The sequence below is a fragment of the Haliotis rufescens genome, unplaced genomic scaffold (assembly GCF_023055435.1).
Source record: "Haliotis rufescens isolate VD_foot unplaced genomic scaffold, xgHalRufe1.0.p SCAF_2, whole genome shotgun sequence".
NCBI lineage: Eukaryota > Metazoa > Mollusca > Gastropoda > Lepetellida > Haliotidae > Haliotis > Haliotis rufescens.
In genome coordinates this window covers 20590658-20616404 of record NW_025963890.1, presented here as the reverse complement: position 1 = coordinate 20616404, position 25747 = coordinate 20590658, and the positions used below count along the sequence as shown (strand labels likewise).

Sequence of the window (25747 nt, the reverse complement as noted above, 5' to 3'; positions counted from 1 at the left end):
CTAGTTTGAGCAAATCCTAACATTGAAATGTGCTGCGACAGTACCCTAAGCATCAAATACAACCCAGACTCATTTTCTCCAGTTATCTGTATGTTGCATTGTCATCACAAGCTTGTGTCATGATACGCATCTCATCGCAATTTTGGGTATCCTATCCAGTCCTACGCACAGAAGTGTTTCAGTATAAGTACAAAGACACTCACACTGGGCTGAAACCATTCGGCCAAAATTGACAAGTGTTGACCTTACTTAATGTAGTGAGAATAACTTTTAGAAATTCTTACAATTTCAGTGTAAATCTGGAATGATAGCAGAGGTTCATGAGCAAATAATCAGCCCAATACAGTTAGCGTAGTCATGCTAATATTAGATATCCTTATAAATGTTAGTGGTGGGACGATACACCGATGCATCTTGATTTTTACTTCCGGATCCAAGTATCGATCACAGTCGCACACTAAGTAAATAATTTCGATTCATACCTTAAATGTTTACTTTAATGGCGGTTACACCAAACACTAATTAGTCGTGAAAAAGTAAATATTTTCGTCCATTGCACCATACTCAGCATTAGAACTTGGCACTAGTCCTGTTGTCCTTGCAATAGCTAAGGTATCACAAGGACTAGTAGAAAATTGCCATTTTAAGGGTTTTGCTATATGCTATCATTGTAAGGACTAGTGGACTAAAAATGTGAGTTAAATCATCAGTGTGCCAGGTATTCGACAATCCTGTCTATGAAAAAGATGGCTAACGCACCTCAGATAAGAGCACATACAAGTATCATGATACATATCGGATCGCACAGTTGGCGTATCGTCCCAGCCCTAGTAAATGTATTAGTTAGCCTGAGTTTGGTTCGTAGAAATGTAAATAGTCTTTTGGTTTTCAAATCCAATGCTTAACAAGAATCATAAACAATGAAAGGGGTCAATAACCGTTAGCAAGGTTGGTCAGAAATAAGGTTGTAAAAGTACTTTCTTGGCGGGTCAGTAACCTAGGGGACAAACAAGCATGTACTTATTTTGGCCTCTTAGTCACAGGGGTCCTGAGGGATTGTAGATTCTTTTTGTATCATGGATACTTACCATCTTCCGACTCCATACTTGACGGGTGTGAATGTACCACATTCCTCCATCATCCATGAATACATACAGCTGATGAAATGAGGCTGTTTACAACTCACAGAAGTCAAATGAGCGTTGCACCTTGCATGAGTTTTGTGTGCACCCTACCAGTGCTTGATAGGTAAGTAATGTGTGGAGTTCCGTCATGTCCGTAGATGGTGTAAGGCTATGACACATTGCATGAGATTATTTGGCGATGGAATCACGTGTGGTTGAGGAACGTAGTGTAGACACACCCTCAATGGTATGAAGATTAATACCATTACATTCAGGACACTGATATTCATTTAAATGCATCAGTTGTCATTTCAGTAGTTCAAATGCTATCAAAGCAATAACACTCCATTAGCTACAAAACACTCTAAACCTACCATGCCTATGCTGCTACTCTGGTATTCTAACATCAGCATCAAGCAGAACATACATCACACATATCGGAAAAACACAAACCTGTTTAAAATCACAGTCAAAAAATATTAAAAGGGCTCTAAAATAATTTAAATTATACATATGACAATAAAGAATGTTGCTTTACACAACATCAACAACACAGCTATACAGACAGCGATAAATACAGCTGCAATAAATCAAGTACAGTGTTACCCATGACGTTTGAAACTGCCAGTCCCAGTGGACTGGCAACTCTAAGCACTACCAGTCCCACCCTATTTTTGAATGATGTCAGATATTCAATGATGAATGGATAGGGTGAAGCAGTAACCACAGCTGGGACCAAATAAACAAACGCAGTCAGTATGATGCCACACTACCAGCCAGGTAATACAATGACTTGGTCATTGCCACCACTTGATCCTCTTCTCGGTGGGCTCACAACTAAATTATGCAAACATCTCTTTCATATCAATAACAGCTCATAACAGGAAAATAATAACTCTTACTCCCTACCATGAATACATACAGTTTTCTTACATATCTATCACAGCAATAATCAGCTATATATAAACAAATTGGCTGCGTTTGTATGAGTTTAACTGCCTCATTTATATACCATTTTGTATCAAAACACCTTAAGTGCAGCATTTACACAAATCTAAACTAAAATGATCCTTTTGATATGTTTAAAGAGCCAACATACATAGCAGCCTGATCTAAGTACCAGTACTTGGGAGTTTATCTCACTGTAAGCATCATGTGTGCTTCCCCGACCTGATGTCTGATTGAAGACTGCTTGATCAGCAAGAATTGGGGTTATTTTATATTGTCTCCATCACTGATAAAATTGTTAAAAATAAAGTGCAAATTTATTTCATCTAATTTGCAGTGATTTGTGTTTTACAAGGATGTCAATATTCAATCAAAACAATTAGCTTTTGAAACCAATTAAGTATTTTTCAGTTCATTTAGCCAGGGAAAAGTGAGCATCTTCAGTTTTCAACATCCAATATAATTATATCAAATCAATCAACATGGTCAAATGTCCAAAATATTCCTGATATATTATGTTCACTAAATATCAATTAAGTATACTACATGTTTGGATCATGATCATGATGACAGAGACGAGGCACAGCCTCATTCATACTTAGGCCCATCTACATGGTTCCTGCTCAGACTGTTACGTTACAATACGTTCTACACCTGAATCTAAATCTACATGTTGGCTGTCTTTGCAGGCCCATCACAAAGTTTCCTAACAGTTCTGCCGTCTTCGTCCAACTCCAGGTTGATGTACAAGATGTCAGCATCATCGTTATCGTGGAAGTCGTTGAGGTGGTCCATGACCTTCATCAGCTTGGGGTGACTCCAGTGACATTCGGAACATTCAAATACAGGGCTGTGGGAGTGGGCCAGTTGGTGGAGGAGGAGAGCTTGGGCATCCAGGAAGTGATGGAGACATGTTGCCTCCCGACAAACGTACCAACGGGACGGCAGTTTGTTTTTCCGTGCATTCAGGTCCCGCATGACAATGTCCTCATCTGGGTGATTGTCCTTGTAGTGGTCCTTCATGCCCTGTTTGGTTTCCGTGAAAAAGTTTGACTCGCACAGTAAGCAACAATATTTTGAAGGTGAAACCGATGCTGAGGTAGATGGGAAAATAGCACTAATATCACAGTCAGTGAAAAGGTTCCTTTCACGATGTTCACTGGTTTCTAAGGCAGTGTTAGTCTCACTATTGTCACTGCAAAATAAGGCACCGTCGGCGGGATCAGGCAGCTCAAGTTCATTGGCAGGATCAGTGTCAGACATGAGATTATCGTCCAAGCCTGAATGTTCTTTACCATAATGAAGTTCCACAGTCCAAACATCAGAGTGAGTGTAGGGACACATCCCATGTGAACAAATATGAAAGATACTTCTAGCTTTCTGTTTCCTCTTTCTCAAATTGACAAACGTCATGGGCTCCCCTTCATGAACTTTCATCAGATGCTCCTTCATTGTGAGAACTCCAATACAAGAGAAAGCACAGTACTGGCATCTCAGCATGGCTGGTACGAAGCTAACCGACCTTGGGCCAATAGAACTCCCTCGACCTTTCTTGGATTTTGACATAAATTCGGGCCGTCTGATACGGGGAGCAGAAGGCACCTGCAACTTGACAGGTGGACTACCTGCCTCCTCTGCACTGCCATTGTTCACTGTGGATGAAGCATGAACTTTCTTATTGTGCTCACAAACTTTCTCAGTATTGACCCCCGAGTAAATACATTTTTCAAAAGGACACAAATAGAAGTAGCTTTGGATTTTCTGCGCTTTCTTCTGCATGTCATAAAAAGCTAACACTTGTCCTGTATGTGTGAACTGCAAATGCTCCTTGATGTTGACGATTCCAATACAACTAAAGTCACAATGGCTACACTGAAGAACAGGAGGCAGTATTGACACCATCTTGGGAACACTTTGTTCATTTTTTATGCTTGTCAACAACTCTGGCTGGACCTCTACGAGGCTGGGAGGGCTAGAATCATTGCCAGATGATATGTGTAAAGGAATAAAAGTTTCAACACAATCTGTTTCCATTGAAATTTCTGGTGACAAAATTGGAGGATCGTTGAAATCCGTTTCATCCTGTGTCAAACTCTTTTTCTTCTTCTTTGACTTGAGTTTGGATTTGCGAGATGCTGGCTTCTCTCCGCTTGGACCAGCATAGCACGCCTTGATATCTCTCCAGAAGTCCTCCTCAGGGAGCTGGTGCTCCTTGACCCCATGCTCAATCCACTCCTCCCTGTCCCTGTTCTCCCAATCACAAACCCTACAGCGGTAGATGAAACACTTCCTCTTCAACCTACGTAACACCAAATCTTTCACAATGACACTCCTGTCAGCATGCAGCATGGTAATGTGATAAGAGACATTCTCGAGGAAACAACCTGTAAAAGTGCAATAGATACATGAGTACTCTTCTGTTGTCCTTACCTGTTCCTTCATCTTCTCAGCTAGCTGCACTGTGTTGTCCAGACACTTCAGCAGGTACGGCTCCACAGTCACATTCAGATCCTTGTTGTGCCAAGGTGTGCACCTCTCTACGTGATTCAGGTACGCTGTGGGGTTCTTTGCTCGGAATGGGCAATCGTCCCGAGGACAGAAGTACATGTATTTGTCTGGGCTCTCACAGTGAACATCATAGCCAACCAGACTCAGTCCTCTATGCTTGTAGGACATGTGTCCTTTCAGTAGTCCTGGTTTCTTCACCTCATAGAAGCAATGGAAGCATTTGTATGTGGGGGGTTCTCCCACCTTTTTGGAATTCTCTACTGATGTGTCTACTGAGCCACCGTCATCAGCATGGTCGATCTCTATGTCCTTACTGGTGACCGTGGATGTGGATGTAGGTGAAGATGAATTGTTCTTGTTGGCATCAGCTTCATCAGGCTTCTTCTCTGGGGGTCGAATTAAAGCAACATAGCGATGTGGTCGGCCTCTGTGGGTTTTCTGAGAATGTTCTTTGATTTCGCCTTGACTATGACTGGTGAAGTTGCAGTAGCCACAACTCCAGTACAGATTGGATGAGACTGAGGATCCTGATCGCATCTTATTAGGTGGTGGTGGTGGAGGAGGTGGGCGATTCTCAAATGGTTTGGCAGGTGCAGGGGCTCTGAGGGGAGGTGTTACGTTCCGAATCCCCAAAACTCTTCTTGGGCCCACGGGAGTGTACACTGCGTTTTGTGTCTGAAACCGGGTGTTTGACCCACTCTGAATATTTTGTGAGGCAACCAATGAAACCGGCTGAACTTGTGATGGTTGCCCTTGGATTTGGGACTTGTCTAGCAGAACCTGGATGGCATTGCCACTGCTTTGGACATTTGTGATCATTTTTGAAACATCATAAGTAGACTGGGCACCCATGACCTGCTTGTCCGAAGGGACATCTTCACTTGCAACGTTTCCATCAACAGTCTCAACTTCCATGTCAAAGTACTCATAGTCTTTCTGAAGAGCATTGTACACGTCCATCTTCTTTGGATCAGATGGGTCAATGTTTGCATAGAGACCAGACAGATTCTTTGCATCAACTTTTGATATCTTGGCTGGGGGTTCGTCATCTGACCCACCTCCAGCTCGTTTCTTCTTGTCCTCTTCCGTATCCTGAGAATATATCTGAAGATAATCTGACAACAATGTACAATACTTGAGAGAGGCAGCAGCCTCGGAGAACTCTGAATGAGCATCTGCTGTGTGATGGATGACATCTGCCCGGGAAAATGACTGATACCTGCAGAACTTGCAGTGGAATCGGTGCTCCATCACATGCTGCAGCAACTGAGCTTTGGTGGTTGTGTGGTAGGGGCAGAAGTTGCACCAGTAAAAGTGAAGGTCAAAATTGGCAACAAGAGATCCTCCCTGTGTCATAAACATGGCTCTACACGACACAGCACAAACCATTTCATGAGTGTTCACTCGGAATATCTTCTCACTGGATTTGTCATTCACTTTAGATTCCATCACTGCATGATTAAAATGGGATTTGTCCTTCTCGGGAATGCTACATTTGCGGGTAGGACTTCTTGGTCTCAAAATCCGTCCAGGACCAAGGTTTTTACTGGGTGGGTTCTCAGCCTTTGATATTCGTGCTTGAGATGTCTGGGAGACCAAGAAAGTTGTCCCATTAGTATCTAAAGCATTGTCCGGTTTCTTCATCATTTCGTTAGGATTCCGAGATTTCCTAGGATTGGGCTTGAAGCCACCAGCATCGTTCTGGGCCAGCAGATACTCATTCTTACGAAGTAGCTGCTCTATAACATTGGACACGGAGGCGTCTGCTTTCTTGGTCTCCTTAGGCTTCTTACTCCCTGACCAGAGACTGGATGATATCTGAACAGGAGGCTTGTCCCCTGACTGGGTAGATGATGGTGGTGGAGTGTCATTCCTGTTGTTGTCTGAAGAGGCAGGAGAGTTGGTTGCCTGTTCATAGCCAGGATCTACAGGTTCTGCTTTCACCTGGAAGTGGACTGGCGGCTCACTGTCAGAGGAGTCGCTGCGTCGCCGTGGTGCCGGGGAGCTGTCACTCTGGGCTTCAGGCTGCTTACTGTTCTCAGCTGGAACACAAAAATAGGACACTAGTCAGCCAGTATCTTATTTCAGTGTCTGCAACTCAGTTGTCCTTGTTGTAACCATGCTGTTGAAATTAATAGATTTAACCATATACAGGTGGCCTTTCCCTTGATTCAATAGACAGAAATGTCAAGGTCCCCTGGATTCCCCTTACTTTCTGATACTTTACCTCTACTGCATAATTGTCTACTATCTACTCGATTCAAATACCCCTTACATATTACAACAACTCTAGTGAACATTTCTGAATCATAATCTGTTGAATATTCAACAGAATTCATTCCTGTGAAGGATGTTTTGGAAGGAGTGTGAATTAACCAACACGGGTTCCGGTACACAAAATGGACACAACTGTGTGAATTGTGTCGCCTGAGATGACAGCATCACCCGTGCGTCCAGAAGGAGCAGAATCTACTATAGTAGTGTCATTTACCTGTGGTGTTACTGGCCTGATCCTCAGGGTTACAGAACACCTGGTAGCCCTCTATGACCCCCAGAGGGTTGGTCCCTCCGTCCCCACTGCTCATGTCTCACACCTGCAACAACACAATCATAACTATACAATTCTGTAGGTTCAAAGATGATGTACAGTTTCACTGCATCATAATATACTGCTTGCCATAAACACAAAAAATATGTAGAAATAAAATGCTAAAGGTTAATACAAAGTTCAACCAGACTGTTAATGAACATGATGAATGAGTTTAACATTGCCCTGTTTAAAAGGGCATATTATAGCAGATATAGCAGATATAGTATATACAGTATATACAGTATATTACAAATTACGCCATCTTAAACCACTAGGCCACTTGTGACCCAACCAACAAAGGAGCATTCAGGGGCCATTGTTGAAGTGAGCTCTGATAATGAACTCTGTGACAGGGCTGACAGCATGAGCCACGACTGTCATAATCAACTCTGTGACAGGGCTGACAGCATGAGCCACCACTTTCATAATCAACTCTGTGACAGGGCTGACAGCATGAGCCACCACTGTCATAATGAACTCTGTGACAGGGCTGACAGCATGAGCCATGACTGTCATAATGAACTCTGTGACAGGGCTGACAGCATGAGCCACGACTGTCATAATGAACTCTGTGACAGGGCTGACAGCATGAGCCATGACTGTCATAATCAACTCTGTGACAGGGCTGACAGCATGAGACATGACTGTAATAATGAACTCTGTGACAGGGCTGACAGCATGAGCCACCACTGTCATAATGAACTCTGTGACAGGGCTGACAGCATGAGCCACGACTGTCATAATCAACTCTGTAGGAGGACTGACAGCGTCAGCCACGACTGTCATAATCAACTCTGTGACAGGGCTGACAGCATGAGCCACCACTGTCATAATGAACTCTGTGACAGGGCTGACAGCATGAGCCACGTCTGTCATAATCAACTCTGTAAGAGGACTGACAGCGTCAGCCACGACTGTCATAATCAACTCTGTGACAGGGCTGACAGCATGAGCCATGACTGTCATAATCAACTCTGTGACAGGGCTGACAGCATGAGCCACGTCTGTCATAATCAACTCTGTAAGAGGACTGACAGCGTCAGCCACGACTGTCATAATCAACTCTGTGACAGGGCTGACAGCATGAGCCATGACTGTCATAATGAACTCTGTGACAGGGCTGACAGCATGAGCCACCACTGTCATAATCAACTCTCTGACAGGGATGACAGCATGAGCCACAACTGAATTTGTAACCTTAAATACATTCACACTGACTGTTGGTTCTCACATTGAAACAATCACATCACCTTATTAGCATGTCTATACGACTCTGAAGCAACTTTTGAAAAGAATATAAAATTTATCATTAACTGTACACAGATTAAACCAGATAAGAATAAACACCATCCAAAACCCCTGTGTCCATCGCCACTTTAATGCCAGAATGTCTTGTAAAGAAGTGGACAGGAAAAATCAGTCATCTTAACATGCACTACAAATTCTACTCTGATCTATGAAGTGTAAAGTTGGGAACACAATAAAATTCTTTTTATTCCACCTTGTGCAAATATACGTGCTAATCTTAGGCAAACACTTGATTTTACTGTAAGAATGACAAGACATGCTTAATTAACGCTGCCCACACGAATACAAACTGTCTTGGTTTTTAACAGTAAAAGCAGCATGCAAGTATGTTTGTCACACGGTCCTATAATGATAACGTTAAGGCTGTCAACTACACACTTGAATTCCCTGAACTGAAATGATTACTGTTGGGTCTTTGTCTGATTAAGCCAATTGTATTTTGATGTTCTCCCTATTAGACTTGCTTACACCACAGCCATCAAATTCCAGCCATGACCACAGCAGTTTATGTGTACCAGAATCTCAGCCAGGGAAACCAGCAGTGTTTGAAATAAAAAAATTATTCCAGGCTGCCATCAGGACCCACAGACTTAGAACGTACAGGCCCTGAATAAACTCTTTAGGCCCTCTTTCAAAACACTGAAGCTTATTGTGACAAATAAATCAACACATACATTTACAGCTGGCCATTAGGACCCATACAAATTTGAAACTAAAGGCCAGACACAAGATCTACATGCCCCGGGCCTGCAAGCAGGCGACCCGTAAGTATTGCCTGCCCCTCTTCAAGGTTTCCTGCCCGCAATCAGACATAATAAATATTGAAAAACCGCAAAAAATAAGAGACAAATCATGTCTTGAATAAGTCAAAATAGTTATTTCAGTTATCAAAAAACTGAATACGTAAGTAGTCTTAAAATTATTTGCCAGACAGTCAGGCAGGTAGAGGAAAATATCATGCAGCCCAATGGAAAGGTTACCAGGCACGAACACAGGCAATTGTTTCGGACACTGTGACTGTGAGGTACCATGATTCACAAGCAGCCAGGTATGACATTGTGGTCGGCCTGTGAAGATTCAGGGTTAGCATTGGTCTTCAACAGCCCATGCTTTCCGTAAGAGCCGACTAACGGGATCGGGTGGTCAGGTTCACTGACTTGGTTAATGCATTTCATTGTATCCCAATTGCGTGAATCGATGGCTCAATGCCCATGATGTCAATCACTGGATTGTCCGGTTCAGTCTTGATTATTTACAGACCGCTGTTGTATACATATGCTGAATGTGGCGTTAAACATCAAACTAAGGAAAAAAATCACATTGTGATCACCCAATTCTAGTAAGTCTGCTCTTACAAGCATGGGGGGGGGGGAGAAGAGAGAGAAAGTACTGAGGACATATTCGGTGAGTGAGGGAGTTTGGTTAAAGCCAACTATATCATATATTTCAGTTATATCATGTGTGTCTGCTTTATGTGGGAGGAAAGCCTAAAGTTAATCGAGGCAAAACTGTGATCTGAACTGGGAACAAAGGACAAAATCATCATGCGTAAGCAACTTAGTGGCAGCAGATATATATAATATGCAGGGGCATTTTAATCCAATGTTGTTTTTACAAACAAGCACTTCATCACATCAGTCAAGAATAAGTGGCTTCTTGTCCAATTTGTACAATAGGTTTGAAAATGCTCTGTTTCGAAAAGAATCAACTTGATTGAAAGGTCCATGTTGCAAAATATAACACTAATAGTTAGATGACATGAGTAAAAAAATACTCCATCAAATTAAACTGTTTTGAAATATATTTATTAGTTTCTAGTTAACAATGTCGAAGGAATGCCAAAATGGAACTGTCCTGAGGTCATCTATGGTGGGTCGAGAGAGAATGGCATGGCTATTTCAAAACACACCCCTCAGCATGCTGAGAGGCAAAATGTTGTTTTCGCAGTGTTCTCTGTATATGAATCACAATTCATGGACAATGATGAAAAATCTTTTGTTCTGTTTTCCAAAAGTCATATACCTGTATGGCTTTCTGTCTTGTTTGAGGGCTACAACATTTTCTTACAATAGGCTACCACATGCTATTAATGAATTAGGTTAATTTCTCGATTCTCTTATAGCATAAATTTTAAATATGATGTTACACAACCTGAACCTAAATGAATGGAGTGACCGGCGTTAAGGAAAAAAAATGTCTTCCCATAATATCATTGACAGAGTGGAGTGGGGAATGGTCGTGAAACAATCGCCACACCGGTGACCTAAATATAAGTGGCCTTCCCAGTCTCGTGTCCCACTCCGCCTCCTTATAACGCTACAATGCGGACACGGTAGCATTACGTTTACATGTCACACGTTGGTAAATTGACCAAACACGTGTAGACAAAACATCCGCATACCAGTATATATGTGCACTTATTACAAACAATGAGACTACGGTTGCATCATGCTGTATAACGAGACCGGCAGGTGCCCGTCGCGCCGACAACGAACCCGCGCGCCATAGCCCACGATAGGAGCAGTAACATGGTTGCACTGCACGGGCTCAAAAACCCTACATTACGTTTAGATTATTACATATTTGGTATATAAATATTATATAACAACCACGCTTACCTACTACCGCTTCGCCTATGCCAAGTAATCACAATAATGCTTGTCGAGGTCACTAAAAGTATGTACGGCACCCGGAAAGCTCTCCCCGCTTTCTTCCACCTCTCTGTATGTGCGTGACGCGCTACGAATGACGTCACCAGAAGGGAGCTAACCCCTGCAGATCTAGTGGAGTTCGCTTGACCCAGTATTTTCTTTCCGCCATGAAATTTGAAATTAGGGAATCAGTTATTGTCTAACTAGTGTTTGACGTTTGTTATTAGTAATTTTCAAAATGATTTTTATCAATAGGTTTTTTATCTCCATTTCGCATGAAATCAAGAATAATTTGTTTTCAAGAAAAAAATTATTATATCAATAACATTTAAATGTGAGAGTTTATACCAAATTGATAGCTCTTTTGGTTCTTCTTGGTTTCATATTTATATTTGCATATTTTATATGTTGAACGATCACACCCCAACTTTACAACTATATGATACGGATTTGGTCTGTCTCACTACAGTCCCTGAACCATATTAACTATGTTCCCTTCCGCCCAGCCCGTATTGTTGTGCCATATCTCTAAATGAAGCAAGTCTAGAAATTTCCACAGGTCCTGAAACTCCCACCTCACTGGTCAATGGGGCTCCTTTTCAATTTTAATGTAGTTGCTTTTTTCTATTAAAATTTATATATTTTCTGAGGCTATAAGACTAGATATGGACATTACGTTGTATTTTCAACACATAATGAGTTAACCATGTTATATTAGGAGACGCCGAATGGTTAAAGGTTCGTTGGTCACGCTGAAGATCCTATTTCGCTTCGCCACATGGCGTGAGTGAGTGAGTTTAATTTACGATCCTTTTAGCCATATTCCAGCAATATCACTGCGAAGGACACCAGAAATTGGCTTCATACATTGTACCCACCCTCTCGAAACCGGGCCTTCGGCGTCATGGGCGAACGCTTTAATCACTAATCGCTCGTTCGTTCCTGCCCCACGGGTGGCACCCGCCACAAACACATGCAAAGGCAAATCAATTGTTAACCTAACAACACGGGTAGATATGGTACAAGTCAAAATAGAGAATTGCATCGGACATCATTTTTGTCACTGATGGGTCAAATTTGGAAATGTGCTCCACATGTCTCCCATAAAACGTTTTGAAAGCTTTACCGAGGCCTTGCATGTTGTAACCTTCATCACACAACTTCTGAACAAGAGTTGTATATGACGAGTTCCATTGTACCTCAAAAGTTGTGAGATGTAGACACCAAGGGCCGGAGCTGCAGGAATATTGCTCGACATAAAGGGAAAGTTGACTATTGGAAAGTTGAAATCGTCCTCTTTGTCAAACAGTCTTGCGGAGAGTGAATTGTCACTCTGAATTTTGTGAGGTCTTTATTAAGCCTCAAAATGAGATTGACCAATCAGAGAGCAGAACAACTGACCCACCTCCTACCCCCACCCCCAGCCCCACCCCATCCCCCCATACACACACGTGAGCCCGTATACCGTAAATAAAAATCCAAGATGGTTGTTACTGACCTAATATGAGACCGCGTCTACCGTCAGTGACAGCCATTTTCCAACACCCACACATTCATCACATGAAAAGACTGGAACATAAATTGCTTATTCGACACTGTTTTGTGTTTTCATATCATTAATTGTGATGTGCAAGGACATTAATCTTTTTTTTTAAATCACGATCGTGACTTTATTAATAAAGATTATAGTTAAACATTGTCAACAAGGAGTAGTCTCCCTCTGACCCTTAACGTCAGCGTACAAAGCTTAGAAGAGTAGTGCGATATGGATATCACATAGTACAAACGTTTCGGCATGATAAATTCGTTATTGTGCCCTTAGTTGCCGTATACGGTGTTATATAAGGTTAGCAGAAACATATTGGGCTCAGCTCATAACTAGTAATATGCGTTGACATGACGTCACGTTGCCTCTTTTCGCAAACAATGAAAACGATGGATCACTAGCAAACCAGCAGGAGGTAAAAACTATAATGATCTGTGAGAATATTACAGTAAATATTATTCAGCTATATCCGTGACCCAATGGGTAAGATTAATAATTATTGTTCAGCATATAATGGATGTTATTATCGATAAACCGATACGATTACCGTGGTATCACGATCCGATACATGTGCAAACGAGGTCACCCAGAAGGGAACTACTTTCAAGCTCCATCCATCGATTCAATGTCTTCTTGGTCAGTTTATTGTCTGATGTTCCCCAATGTTTAGATAGGGGTTTCACTGCGGAATCTGTGGTGTTTCTGCTGACAAACAAGGCTGTAAATCAGTTGGCACTATATGATGAATGGGGCGGTTCACTCAAACATTGTATTCATACGCATTGTCAAAATACGCCTTAACGACTATTTAAGGAATGGCATTATATGATATAGAGATCAATACCCTCGTGTGTATCCGTATAGTAAATATCATATATCAGGAATACAAAAAATGTATTATATGCTCGCCAAAGGCGAACCGCATAATATTTTCCTTTTATTCTTGACATATGATATTTACGATACGGAAACGGACTCGACCAATACTCTCTATTAACGTAATAAACACATTATTGTTAACAGTGTTCAATTGCGTCAAAATGAAAATGACGCCTGAGGGCATATATCACTGTTCACTCTGCAATTTTCTCGCCACGCATTCCCATAAAGAAGATAAATACACTTTTTGACAATACTACACCTAATTTCAAACTATGGATGATAAGCATATTACTACACTGGTTTTGTTTGTCTGCAGTTTAACGCCGGATTCAGCAACTTTCCAGCGATATGATGTCGGTCTGTAAATAATCGAACCTGGGCCAGACAATCCAATGGTTGACATCATGAGCATCGATCTAGGCAACTGGGATACGATGACATGTATCAAGCAAATCAGCGAGCCTGACCACCCGATCCCATTAGTCGCCTCTTACGACAAGGGGGCACGGGTCCAGTCGTCTAATATAAGGCGCTGCGGTTCGCTGTGCAGACTGGCGTCCCTTGGCACGCCAGACACCTATGATCGTGGGTTCGAACTGGTTCGCCCCGATTATGTTTCTAGGTTTGTCAGCACCATACCCTTGCTCGTGGCTTTCACCGAAGTCGTAAACGTCTGAGACCTGCATCCCTTCGGTCTTTCGATCCTCCCAATTTAAGCTGATACGCCGTGCTATAACTGGAATGCTGTTAAAAGCGGCGTTAAACCCAACTCACTGTTACGACAAACATAGTCGCCTCTTACGACAAGCATGGTTTCATAGGTTCAGTTGGAAACCTACAATTTCTCTTAAAAAAATTCGAATAAAGTTTGTAGATGCAAATATATAATTCAAAGACGACTCGCTCGTTTGTCCGGCTTTATAGTAACAGAAACTGCAGTAAATATTCATTACTTTGGAATATAGATAAAGGAATTCTTAGGTTTCAGTGTTGATTATTTCAATTATTCCATTTCATTTTCGGGTTGGGTGGGTAGTTGGAATGGTTGGTTTGAGATCAGCTTTTTTTCAATGTTTAGGAGTCCAATTGTTCAATGAAAAACAGGTGCTTATTTTTAATTTCAGTAAACTACGTTTATAACGAACACGCTTTTAACGAACTGACCGATATAACGAACTTATTTTTTATTCCCAGCCATTTGTGGTATATATGCTGAATATATGCTTATAACAAACTACGGTTATTGCAAAATAAAATTAGTGGTCCCTTTGAGTTCGTTATAACCGTATTTTAATGTAGATTAAAAAAACCCACCTGTATTCCTTGGACTCTTGTCTGCAAGAAACGGGCACATTTTTTGTTTTCCCACAATGTATTTTTTTCAACAAAACAGGGACTTTATATATATTTTTTTAGAAAACAACCTGCCCCACCCGTTAAAATCAAATGGTTGATCCCCATTAAAACGTTTTACATTCATGGAACATTATTTATTACGTTAACTTTATTAAATAAACGAGAGAGTTCGAACTGGTTCGAAATATATCTCTGTATAACGCGCAAATCTCTTTGCTATGTTTGACAAGGAAACAGTGACGATCGAAACCTTTAAGTGCCCTAGCCTGATTAGATGAGGGTTATGTATGAGTCCAAGGAAGTTTGATTTGCGTCTTTAAAACGCCACAATCTTGAAGAGAACGATAATCCCAATTATACGGAGACGTTAGTTTATCACGTGTTAATAATTACAATGTCAAGTAAACTACAGGAAATATAATTATTTAAATACGCTTGATAGAGACGTACTAGTTGACTGATTTATAAAAAAGTACTTTGAACTCAAGGAGGACCAGGTTAGGAGTTACTTGCCCTTGTTTCCGAAGGTCATAGAAGACTTTCAAAAATCCGCAGACGTGAGTTTGAGACTAACATCGTTGCAAGAACGACATAAATAATGTAAGAATGTTAGTTTAAGTATGTTGGATATTTGATTGGTCTTGTCAAAATAACACGCTAAATAAATCTATCCCGTTCATCACATTTTGTCAAGAAAATACTTTTCGTGAGTTAGAGACACTATTCCATGGATCCAATGAAAGTGGCAACTTTGACCAAGCATTTTGTGACTGAGATATATGTATGTTACAAGACGCTGTTATTCTTACACAACATAGGCCTCATTAAAATAACTTTAGATCGAATTCCCTCATTTCTTTTAATCAATAGAATCTTAGTGATGTCATCTGATTGTCAAGCATCAACATTGTTCCATGACGTAATCATGCCAGCATTAACAATGTGAAATGATTGGCGTTACATCTTATTGTTTTGGCGTAAATATATTGGATTCAACAAGTACCAATTAGACTAACATTCCGGCAGTTTTCCAAAACTGCAATTTGAAAGAACTTCTACAAGTGTGAAAAGGTGAAATTGTAAGACCAAAGAATCGTGCAGTCTTATGTAATGGTGTATTGTCCCTATTAACATATATATGTCCCATTTTCAACATGTCTGCATTGGTAATAGTGAAATGAATATGAAGATCTGACAACCCTTCCAAAGGCAATAGCCTAGTGGTTAAAGCGTTCGCTTGTCACGCCGAAGACCGGGGTTCAATTCCAGACAACGGTACAATGTGTGAAGCCCATTTCTGGTGTCCCCTGATGTGATATTGCTGGAATATTGCTATAAAAAATACTCACTCACTTACTCACTCCATAGGCCATGTCAAGTGAACTTTCTAATCCACCAATTACTGCTGAGCATTCCAAATTCTTGGTACAAGTTAGCATTCATTCAGAGCAGCATATCTGATTTCTCTATCACGAAAATGAACTTTAATAAACATCCAAATACAAAATGAAATACATAAGGCGTAACAAGGCCTGCGTGGTTACAATTTACTACCCAGGTATTCGCAACACTATTACCCAACCCGGGCACTCATTACTCAGATTAAGTTATATAGTTATCTTCCACATTTAACGCTCCTAACGAGACCAGCAATGGCTGGCAAAATACAAGCAGATAATAGAAAAGTGAGGTTTGAAAGTATTTCAAAATCATATCTGGAGACAAGAAAAATGTAAAGTTCTGTCTAATTCTGGTTTTGGGAATTTAATTCATTTCATTAATTAAATTCATAATTTCATTAAATATTGTGTACATTAATTTCAGCAAATTCATGTGTGAAGTGATTAACAGCAACACGATCAGATCGCTGCTGTTGACGCCTGAGTTGTTAGTTGTTGTTATTTGACATTTGTAGGTCATAGTCATATATTTTGGGATTAAAACAGCACAGCCGTTGGGGGGCTTCATGTCAGTCCAAGGTTGGTTGATCTCAAACAGAGACTCTTTCAAACTAACGTGTAACATGCAGAAAACAAAAAGATAACTCTGGAGTCAAAGGCGGATAGCCAGGGATATTAGTTGAGTTTTATTATTAGTTGAGTTTTATTATGACAAACCCTAGGTTTCTATTTACTGTATCAATATTTGCATCTTTGCCCAAGATGACTTGAATCTTGAACCACCAGTCCACTACTCGCATGAAATAGATCATGGCTCCTGCGTAATGTTTTGTCTTTACAACAAGCTGCTGATAAATCTTGCCAAACTGAAGACGAAACAAAGACCCGTTGTAAATGATTTATTTCTCGTTATCTACTGTCACATGATCACGGAATGGGGCTATAATGAATTTTGAGCCTGTGAAATGTTATCATGGGAACATTTGTGTTTCTTTTGGTAAAATAAAAAATGGTGAATCTGTGGTTAAGAAATGAAGCTTAACCATTTTAGAAAACTAACATTTCAAGAACCTATGCATCCTACATATGGATTGGACAGTCAATGTTTGTTCAGGTTTCACCTGACATGACCTATTATGGAGGTGTTGTTAGATCTTTATGCATAGGGGTTTATCACATCAGAGTAAAATAGGGAGCATGGGTGGCCCAATCATCTAAGGCGCCGCGATTCACTGTGCAGAGTTGCGTCCCTTGGGCATGCCAGACACCTATGATTGTGGGTTCGAATCCCACGATTATGTTTCTAGGTTTGTCAGCACCATACCCTTGTTCGTGGGTTTCACCGAAGTGGTAAACGTCTAGGACCTGCATCCCTTTGGGCTTTCCTCCCACATTAAGCTGACACGCCATGATATAACTGGAATACTGTTAAAAGCGGCATTAAACCCAACTCACTCACTCACTCACTCACTCATAGTAAAATATCCTATTTCAGTGAGACTATCCTATTTCATGAATAGCACATGTAGAAATGTCTTTGTCAAAAAGGAAACATGATGATATGGATTCCAGTTAAAAGGGTATCTGGTTAATGTTTTTAATATCATGGGTGTAGAGAAACCACACCACAATGTTTGCACTTTTTCTGATTGGTTTACAGACAGAGGGAACCCACTATGAAGAGCATGTTTGTCAGTCGCTTGAATAGTCCAACAACAAGTGTAACCCATCCCTCTCCTTTGGTGAGCCTAGGGTTTGTGGAGACTCCTCTCTCTGACCTTGCTAGCGCCTGTTCCCACTGTACCCAGACCTTCAGTGCCGTGGCTTCAAAGACATTCTTGAAGACAAACAATACAACAGTCCTTTCCTCATTGGACTCCAGGTTTTACTGGTGTAATTTTTGCCACTTTTCTGGAGACAGCAAAGATGCCATTGTGGACCATGTGGTCAAACAGCACCGGTTTGGGTGTAAGTGGTGCAGCTTCCAGTCCTTCTGTCGAGCATCAGTTCTCCGCCATTCCCTTCAGAAACATCAACACCAGATGAAGACAGCAGTGAACATGTCAGCACTGTGCAGCTTTGTGGAGGATAGATGCAGCATATGTATACAGAGACAGCCCAGCACCAGTAACCACGGTAACACCGACAGCCAGACATCTGCTCTTATCCCTAGAGATGTGCAGGATACCACACTTCTAAAGGCACTATTACTGGCAACACCTGCTGAAGAACTGGACAATATTGAAGAGACAGATAAAGCAGTTAAATCTGCTCAGGAACTTAAAGATTTCATTGACCAGGTTCAGATGTATAACACTGATCCTGTCTTTGTTGAAACTTCATCCTCATCAAAATCTCTTGTCAGTAGTTTTGGGGGTGGGAAACCGGAAGATCATATCGGCAGAGAATTATACCATCAGAATACGCTGAAGCCAGACAGTCGAGATATGAAGGTATTGTCGGTTAGATGTGATGATGCTAAACATGACACTACAGCTGAAATGAAGACATATGATGAGACTGTTGATCTTGCAAGAATGAGAAAACCAAAAATTTCAATTGAAACGCAGTGTAGAATCTATGACCCAATGAATGCTGACCATTTGGAGCCAGTCAGCAGAACTTTGATAAAAGATCAGAATTTCAAGGACAACTTGAATGTAGCTGGGAATAAAGAAATTTCACTTCCTCTCACTAAAGATGACACTGAGACACCAACAGAGCTTAAGGGTGTGACTGTGTCAATCAGTCCCATCAAACATGATTCTCATCATACAAATGAAAAATCATCCTGTATTATTAAACCTGTAGGAAAATTACATAAAAGTGGAAACAAAGGGAAGGAAAACGTGGATTCAAACTTCTGTCCTCCAGTTTTACCTGATACAGAAGCAGTGAAAGAGTCACCATATATTGTGCTGAACTTTCCAGATGTAGCAGAACAGTTACTGTGTACTAATGAAGGTGGAGTCCCTATTACCAAGCAGGCTGAAGGACTGTCTGTTGCCTTATTCCCTGAAGCACAACCCATGGAATGTTTGAGGGATACAGTGTGTCCACTGATAGACAGAGTTTCAGTGAAGGAACCACAACCAGGTAGGGCATACCTTGGAACAGAAAGCAGGAAGATTCCTTCACCAGATGATCATGCTGATGATGTGAGAACTACAGGGAGCTTTGCTGTGGCAGGGAGTAGTGTTACAAACATCAAAATGAAAATTACTAAAACTGTTGCAGATAACAATGGGTCTTTCACCAATTATCTGAAAGGAAATACACAACGCTGTCATAAGGACCATGTTACTCTGTATCCAGAAGTGCCATTTTACCCCATAGAAAGGTCGTCAAGAAGTGGGATTTCTTCAGCAGCATCCCAGTCCTTAGATTTAGAGCATAAACCTCAGAAACTGGAGGAAGACTCTCTCATTCCTGCTGGTCAATGTCGTGAAGGTAAGGAGGCAAAGTCTTTACCTTCTGTGGGTTCAAAGAAAGCGGCAACAATTGATGATACCACAAGTATTGAACCTAATCACTCTCCTGGTATAATTGCACAGCTATTGCAGTCTCCATCTGTCAAACAATATGATGCAAACATGCCTCAGGGACCTGGTCAAATTCAAGAAATAGCCCTATCAGAATCAGAGGCTAAAAGGTCAAGATTGTCTTCAAATGATCATCAGTTTCAAAAGATGTTGATGAAGGATGTCAGTTTGGGTCTCATCAAAAAGCAGACCAGTGAAATGATAATCAAGGCTTTGGAGGATCAGGAACGCTCTGTTGCAACAGCATCAGAACAATCTGAGGATTTAGAAACTGGCCAGATAATGTCACACCTGCAGACACAGTGTGAGCAAAGCGAAAGCAAGATGAGGACAACTCTACTTAGACCCAGATATCTTCCTGAATTAACCCCAGAAAGTACCCATGCAACTCACAAAGATACTGGGGGTCCAACAACTGGTCATTCCAAAACTCTCATTAGCACAGACACAAACCTTTTGATTAATAACTCAAGAGGGAGTGTTCAATTGGGCATGGCCTGTTTTGATCAGGTTTCTACTGGGAGTACATTCTGCCAGCATTCTAGAAGCCTAGGGGAGGTTGTCAAGAGACTTCATAGGAGATGTAGGGAGACTGACAAGAAGGCAGCATCTTATTGCAAGGAAGTGCTCCCAATTTCAAAGAAAAGAAAGATAATGAAAAAGAAGTAAGATAACTTTAGATGAAGGAACATTTTGGAGGATACTACTGTATCCTTTAAGAATCTCCCCCGGAAGGATATACTTTGTGTATATGACTGGGGTGTTGTCATGTTAAATATCAGTAGACATCCCCATGACATTACAAATTTCCCACTTTATGTTATATGATCACAAAGAATTCTGGGTACCATATACCATTTTGGTAATGAATGTGCACAAGATGTTTCCTAAATAACAGTCTCTTAGCTGCCTCAGTAAAAAGGCAAATGCTAACATAATTAAATGTCATTTTAAGTTTCCATGTTAAAGTTAATGTAAAATATTCTGTTTGTTGAAAAGTGGACTCAATGGATGTCTCTGATGCTTAGTTTTATCTTCATCTCCCTATTTTAATAGTCTGCTGTTGTGTGCTGTTAGATATTAGTAGTAGCAAAATACATGGTGGATAGGATTTAATATTTTGTAGGTGTACTGCTCATGTTATGGCTTTGTAGAGGTGACTAATTTGAGCACGATAATGATTTCTTCCCAGATTTCCTGCCATGGGCACTTTATTTGGAATCATTGATATATCCCTGTATGTCTGAATGGAAAGTTTGGTTTCTAGAGAATTTATAAATGCAACTTGAATGCAAAAGAATGAATCAGAGTGACCTGACAGGATGATTCAATTATTGACAGGATGATTCAAGAATTATTCACAGGATGATTCAGGAGGTATTGACAGTATTATTCAGGAAGTATTGACAGGAAGGTCCAGGTATTGACAGGATGATTCAGGAGGAACTGATGGGATGATTCAAGAGGCACTGACAGGATGATTCAGGAAGTATTGTCAGGATGATTCAGGTGGTACTGACAGGATGATTCAGGATGTATTAACAGGATGATTTAGGAAGTATTAACAGGATGATTCAGGAGATACAGACAGGATGATTCAGGAGGTATCGACAGGAGGTACTGACAGGATGATGCAGCAGGTATTGACAGGATATTTACAGACTTGTTTGGGGTATACATTTTTCTCTTTTTAAATTTTAAGGTCATTTTTTACAAAATAGAATCCAACAACTTGTGAATTCATCTTTCTTTCTGTTTAACCAAGTATTAACATCTCCAGGCATGGTGAGTACTTAATTGGTTTGTACACCCTCCTCCATCTCACTTGAATACATACAGCCACTTGTGGTGTAGGCGCTACTTATGACCTGAGAATCAAGCCACAGCCTGGTTCCAGCCAGAAGGAAACAAGTGAATACTTTGACTAATTAAACGTATGTACGTATTCACGGATGATGGATACGCATACGCATACTGATGAAGCATTGACAAGGATCTGCAGTTTGATAAGGATCTGATTATTGGGTTTTTGTTATGTTTAAATAATGTCATGTTTAAAATTAAAAAAGATTCCAGTGATGAGCCTGTTACTCAAGATTGTGGTGATAAGAGCAGGTCATCTGCCAGCAAACACTGCAGGGAGACTTTTGTTATTGTTGTCTTGGTTTTACATCAGCACAAGTGTATGTTGATTATTCTTGTTATTGTCCATGAGTATCGCCACACAAACCTAAAGGCAGGCTTTGTGACTTGACTGATTGTGTGTCACCGTGCCATCCTGATGCCATGGATTGTTTTCAGTCACTGGTTTGCTTGGTTCAGACTTTATTTTTATAATCATGATAATGCCTGTTCATTAGTAATTGTCATGTTTAACAAGAGTTCCTCAATCCTTCACTATTTGCATTTGTTTCCCACATATATAGTATATACATTATATCAGGTGATCATTGTCTTCACAAGCTTGTGTCATATACATGAACCATATTTTCTTGTGTATGATGCATACATGAGCATAAAGCGGTACCTCACATTCTTGGGGACGAGTTTCAGTAAAAACTGCTATTTCATACATTGTGAGCATTCTAAAACTACATCATAACGCTGAAGCTAAAGGAACAGGAGATAACAAACATGGTCAATGAAAATTTGAAATTTGCAATAAAACATCACCAGACATGAAAACTTAATTTTTCAATTTTATTTCCTGTTATGCTAGGCTTTGTTTTTTTTTCAGTGATTCAGATTATAGTGTTATTATCTCATAAAATAAACCAGAAATGTCAGTAGCTGTAAACACATTTTCTCCAGATCTGCCTTGGATTTGATTAAATAATGTTAGAACTAAAAACCATTGGATCGAAAGAAATTGTTTCTGCTAAGACAGTTGTTACTTAAAGACAACACAACAGCACTGTTTTGTACTACTTTCGGGCAGACAATTTTATCTCCAGTATGTCAAGATGTATGAAGGCTGACCAACTGGGCATGGTGGAATGATGCTCACTTACGAAGCAAAAAGGTCAATTTTATATCAGTGCCATAGAATTGAGATTATCACTTAGAAATGCTTGAAAATGTTTTCTCCAAGAGGTCCTGTTTCAAAAGTTTAGTTACAGTTGCCAACAAGCAGGGTAGCATATAACAAGCTCAGCATTTTTTCGTTTTCATATGTGCAGAAGTTAGGGCAAGATTATCTGTGAAGCAACCACAAGACAAAAAGAAAAACTCCAACTAGGTCTCCATGGTTTGCCATACTTAACCAATATACCATATTCTGAATCATATTGTTGCTTTTAACAACATGGTAGTCGAAGCAGCATTGTGAAAGCATCTAATGACCATGATAACCTGATAATAAGCACTAGATTATATTGGTCTTGCAGTTGCATTTTTGTTATTTTTACTGAGTAAATGTTTGATGTATAAATCTGTTGTTCTTATGTTGCAAACATATGACCTGTTGAACATGAGGACATGTTAGTTGTATGCTACGCAGGCTTCCAACAACCTGATAGAGTGAGTGAGTGAGTGAGTGAGTGAAATTGGCTTCACAGTATTGTCAGCAAGGTGGGGTAGAAACAACAAGCAGCAGGTTCTACAATCATGGATTGCCGTAGGATTCCTGCTGTCATCATTCATGTTCTGAAGTCCAGACACTAAATATTGGTCCAACCTCTTTAGGTCAGATCTCAGATACGATACTTTTCTACTTTCTCTACTACGATACTTGTGTGAAAATCTGCTGACACCTACAGAGGAGGTCGCGTCAGGTGTGAACTATGACAGCTGGTAATGTCTCTTGGGGCTATTTTCATAATTGCGATTGTCTTGCAATAGTAGCCCGCACTTCTTCAGTAGTGTTGTGATAGTTGTTAACTCTTGCAATTGTATTGTTATAGTATTAAACAAACTTTAAGACTTGGTAATTACTATTAATCAACATAACAGAAATGAATAAGGTATTGCCGACAATGTCAGAAGTAACTCTAGTCTCCACTCAGGCAGTGTTGAAATTAGCAAAACACATTGAAATTGTCAATTCTTATGCATGCTATCGACAATACTTGATCCGTCTATAAAGACCATTGGCGCACAGCCCATCTCTGGTGTTGCCAAGCCCACCCCAATCTTTGCCACCTATGGTGCGCTGTTAGGGTCTCACCCTTCACAAGATGCCTTGCTTTCAGGTGGGCTGCATGGAGTTGGTTTTTAATGGTAGATGTTGTATATGGATTATCTATTGATAACAGGAGCAGATTTGAATCTATTGCATAGTACAATTAATGTAATGTTTTGTTTGTTTAATGCCGCACTCAGCAATATTCCAGCTTTATGACAGCGGTCTGTAAATAATTGAGTCTGGACCAGACAATCCAGTGATTGACATAATGAGCATCGATCCACGCAATTGGGATATGAGACAATGTTATAAACCAATGACCAGCAGGTCCTGATCACTAAGGGAGGCAACCCTGCACAGCAACATGTGCCACCTTAGCCCACACAGGTTGGCAATGAATGAAGATTCCTTGTGTCAATATTTTGTGTGTTTATGGAGGTATAAACATAAGAACTGATGTGCATGCTTTGCAAGACCAGTGAAAATCTATAAGGACCAGTTGTTTTCTACCAAAATCAAGCTATTTCACATACATAGTCATAAAAGAAGTGCTGTATATGACCAATGATGTCTTCCCGACATGAGTGAGTTAGGTTTCAAATCGCTTTGAAATGCCTGAAGTGATGCAGTTCTTTGACTTTTACCGCCTTGCTGAAACACACAAGCATGGGTATTGTTCTGATAAACATAGAAACATAATCAGAGGAAACTGGGATTTGAACCCTCGATGTTGTTTCTGGTATGCCTAAGGAGACAACTCTGGACAGTGAATTGTGGCACTTAAGACAACAGGGTGACCTGGGACCCCTCCACTACAAGAGACCGTGACACACTGATGGAATGTGACGGGGCAGTGTTTCATGTGTAAAATGATTACCTTCTGCCTGAGGGAGGATTCCAGGGTGGAATGTTATAAGTATCTCATACTTGTCATCAGAGCTTGGCATCTGATGATTAACATGTGTGACCTTACTGTCTTTGGAACCTGAATTAAAGATTTATCCCAGTCCATTAGGTCTATTATACAACATCATGCATATAAAGGAGGAGATTTTATGATGCTTCAGGTGGTTAGGTTAGGATAATGTGCATATCAAATGTGAAGGGTTATTTCCCATGAAAAGAAAAAAACATTCTTATAGAAATACTACTTTACGAACAGTCAGGCCGACTTTACCTGTTTTATACACATACTATCAACCACTGGATTGTCTGGACCAAGCTTTCTACTTTCTAAATTGTAATATGACTAACATCATACTTTATATTTTTGACTCACTTGTGGATATATCAACTTGTTCTTTTTGCTCTATGGCTGAAATAATGCCGATGCCACGTTCAATTTTAACTCACTCACTGTAACATCATGGACAATCACGAAATCATAATCAAATCTATTTACAAAAAAATTCATGAGCACTAGATAATGATACTTGCACGTCATGTCACATTGGAATTTCAATTTGAGTTTCAATACTAAGAGTCAGTTGAAATTGTAGTGATAACTATCTTACATGTGTCAATACCAGGGGGTACAGGATCTAGTGAGGGTGAATGTTCATGTACACCAACAGCCCTCTGTCTCATGATGTACAAATCCTGTAAACCCCTTGAGTGACAACGTAACGTCAGATGACATTCTGAAAATCTTATCTCAATCTTGTGCAGAAATTGTCACTGGAAGAAATACATACCCCCTTGGAGTTGTTTACACATTAACATGGCCACAAACGGTGCACAACAGGCCATGAAAAGCTCATTTGACCAAT

The 25747-nt window shown here is 40.5% G+C and overlaps 2 protein-coding genes across 2 annotated transcripts; one reads left to right on the top strand and one right to left on the bottom strand.

Moving 5' to 3' along the window:
- Nucleotides 1–719: 719 nt before the first annotated feature.
- On the bottom strand, nucleotides 720–11218 carry LOC124114194. The gene is made up of 3 exons (XM_046474786.2): nucleotides 11097–11218; nucleotides 7072–7174; nucleotides 720–6622 (listed from the first exon to the last, which is right to left on the bottom strand). The coding sequence occupies exons 2-3, from the start codon at nucleotides 7163–7165 to the stop codon at nucleotides 2739–2741; spliced, it is 3978 nt and encodes a 1325-aa protein (XP_046330742.1). The 5' UTR covers nucleotides 7166–7174; nucleotides 11097–11218; the 3' UTR covers nucleotides 720–2738.
- Nucleotides 11219–15427: 4209 nt separating this feature from the next.
- LOC124114193 lies at nucleotides 15428–20685 on the top strand. Its single transcript, XM_046474784.2, has 2 exons — nucleotides 15428–15513; nucleotides 17974–20685. The coding sequence occupies exon 2, from the start codon at nucleotides 17990–17992 to the stop codon at nucleotides 20522–20524; it is 2535 nt and encodes an 844-aa protein (XP_046330740.2). The 5' UTR covers nucleotides 15428–15513; nucleotides 17974–17989; the 3' UTR covers nucleotides 20525–20685.
- The last annotated feature ends 5062 nt before the right edge of the window (nucleotides 20686–25747 follow it).

Excerpts from the sequence above, each read along its gene's own strand:
- LOC124114194 (XM_046474786.2), bottom strand. The coding sequence starts at position 7,165 with ATGAGCAGTGGGGACGGAGGGACCAACCCTCTGGGGGTCATAGAGGGC. Across the intron at positions 6,623-7,071 it reads TCAGGCCAGTAACACCACAG|CTGAGAACAGTAAGCAGCCT; the intron begins GTAAATGACACT and ends TTTGTGTTCCAG.
- LOC124114193 (XM_046474784.2), top strand. The coding sequence starts at position 17,990 with ATGAAGAGCATGTTTGTCAGTCGCTTGAATAGTCCAACAACAAGTGTA.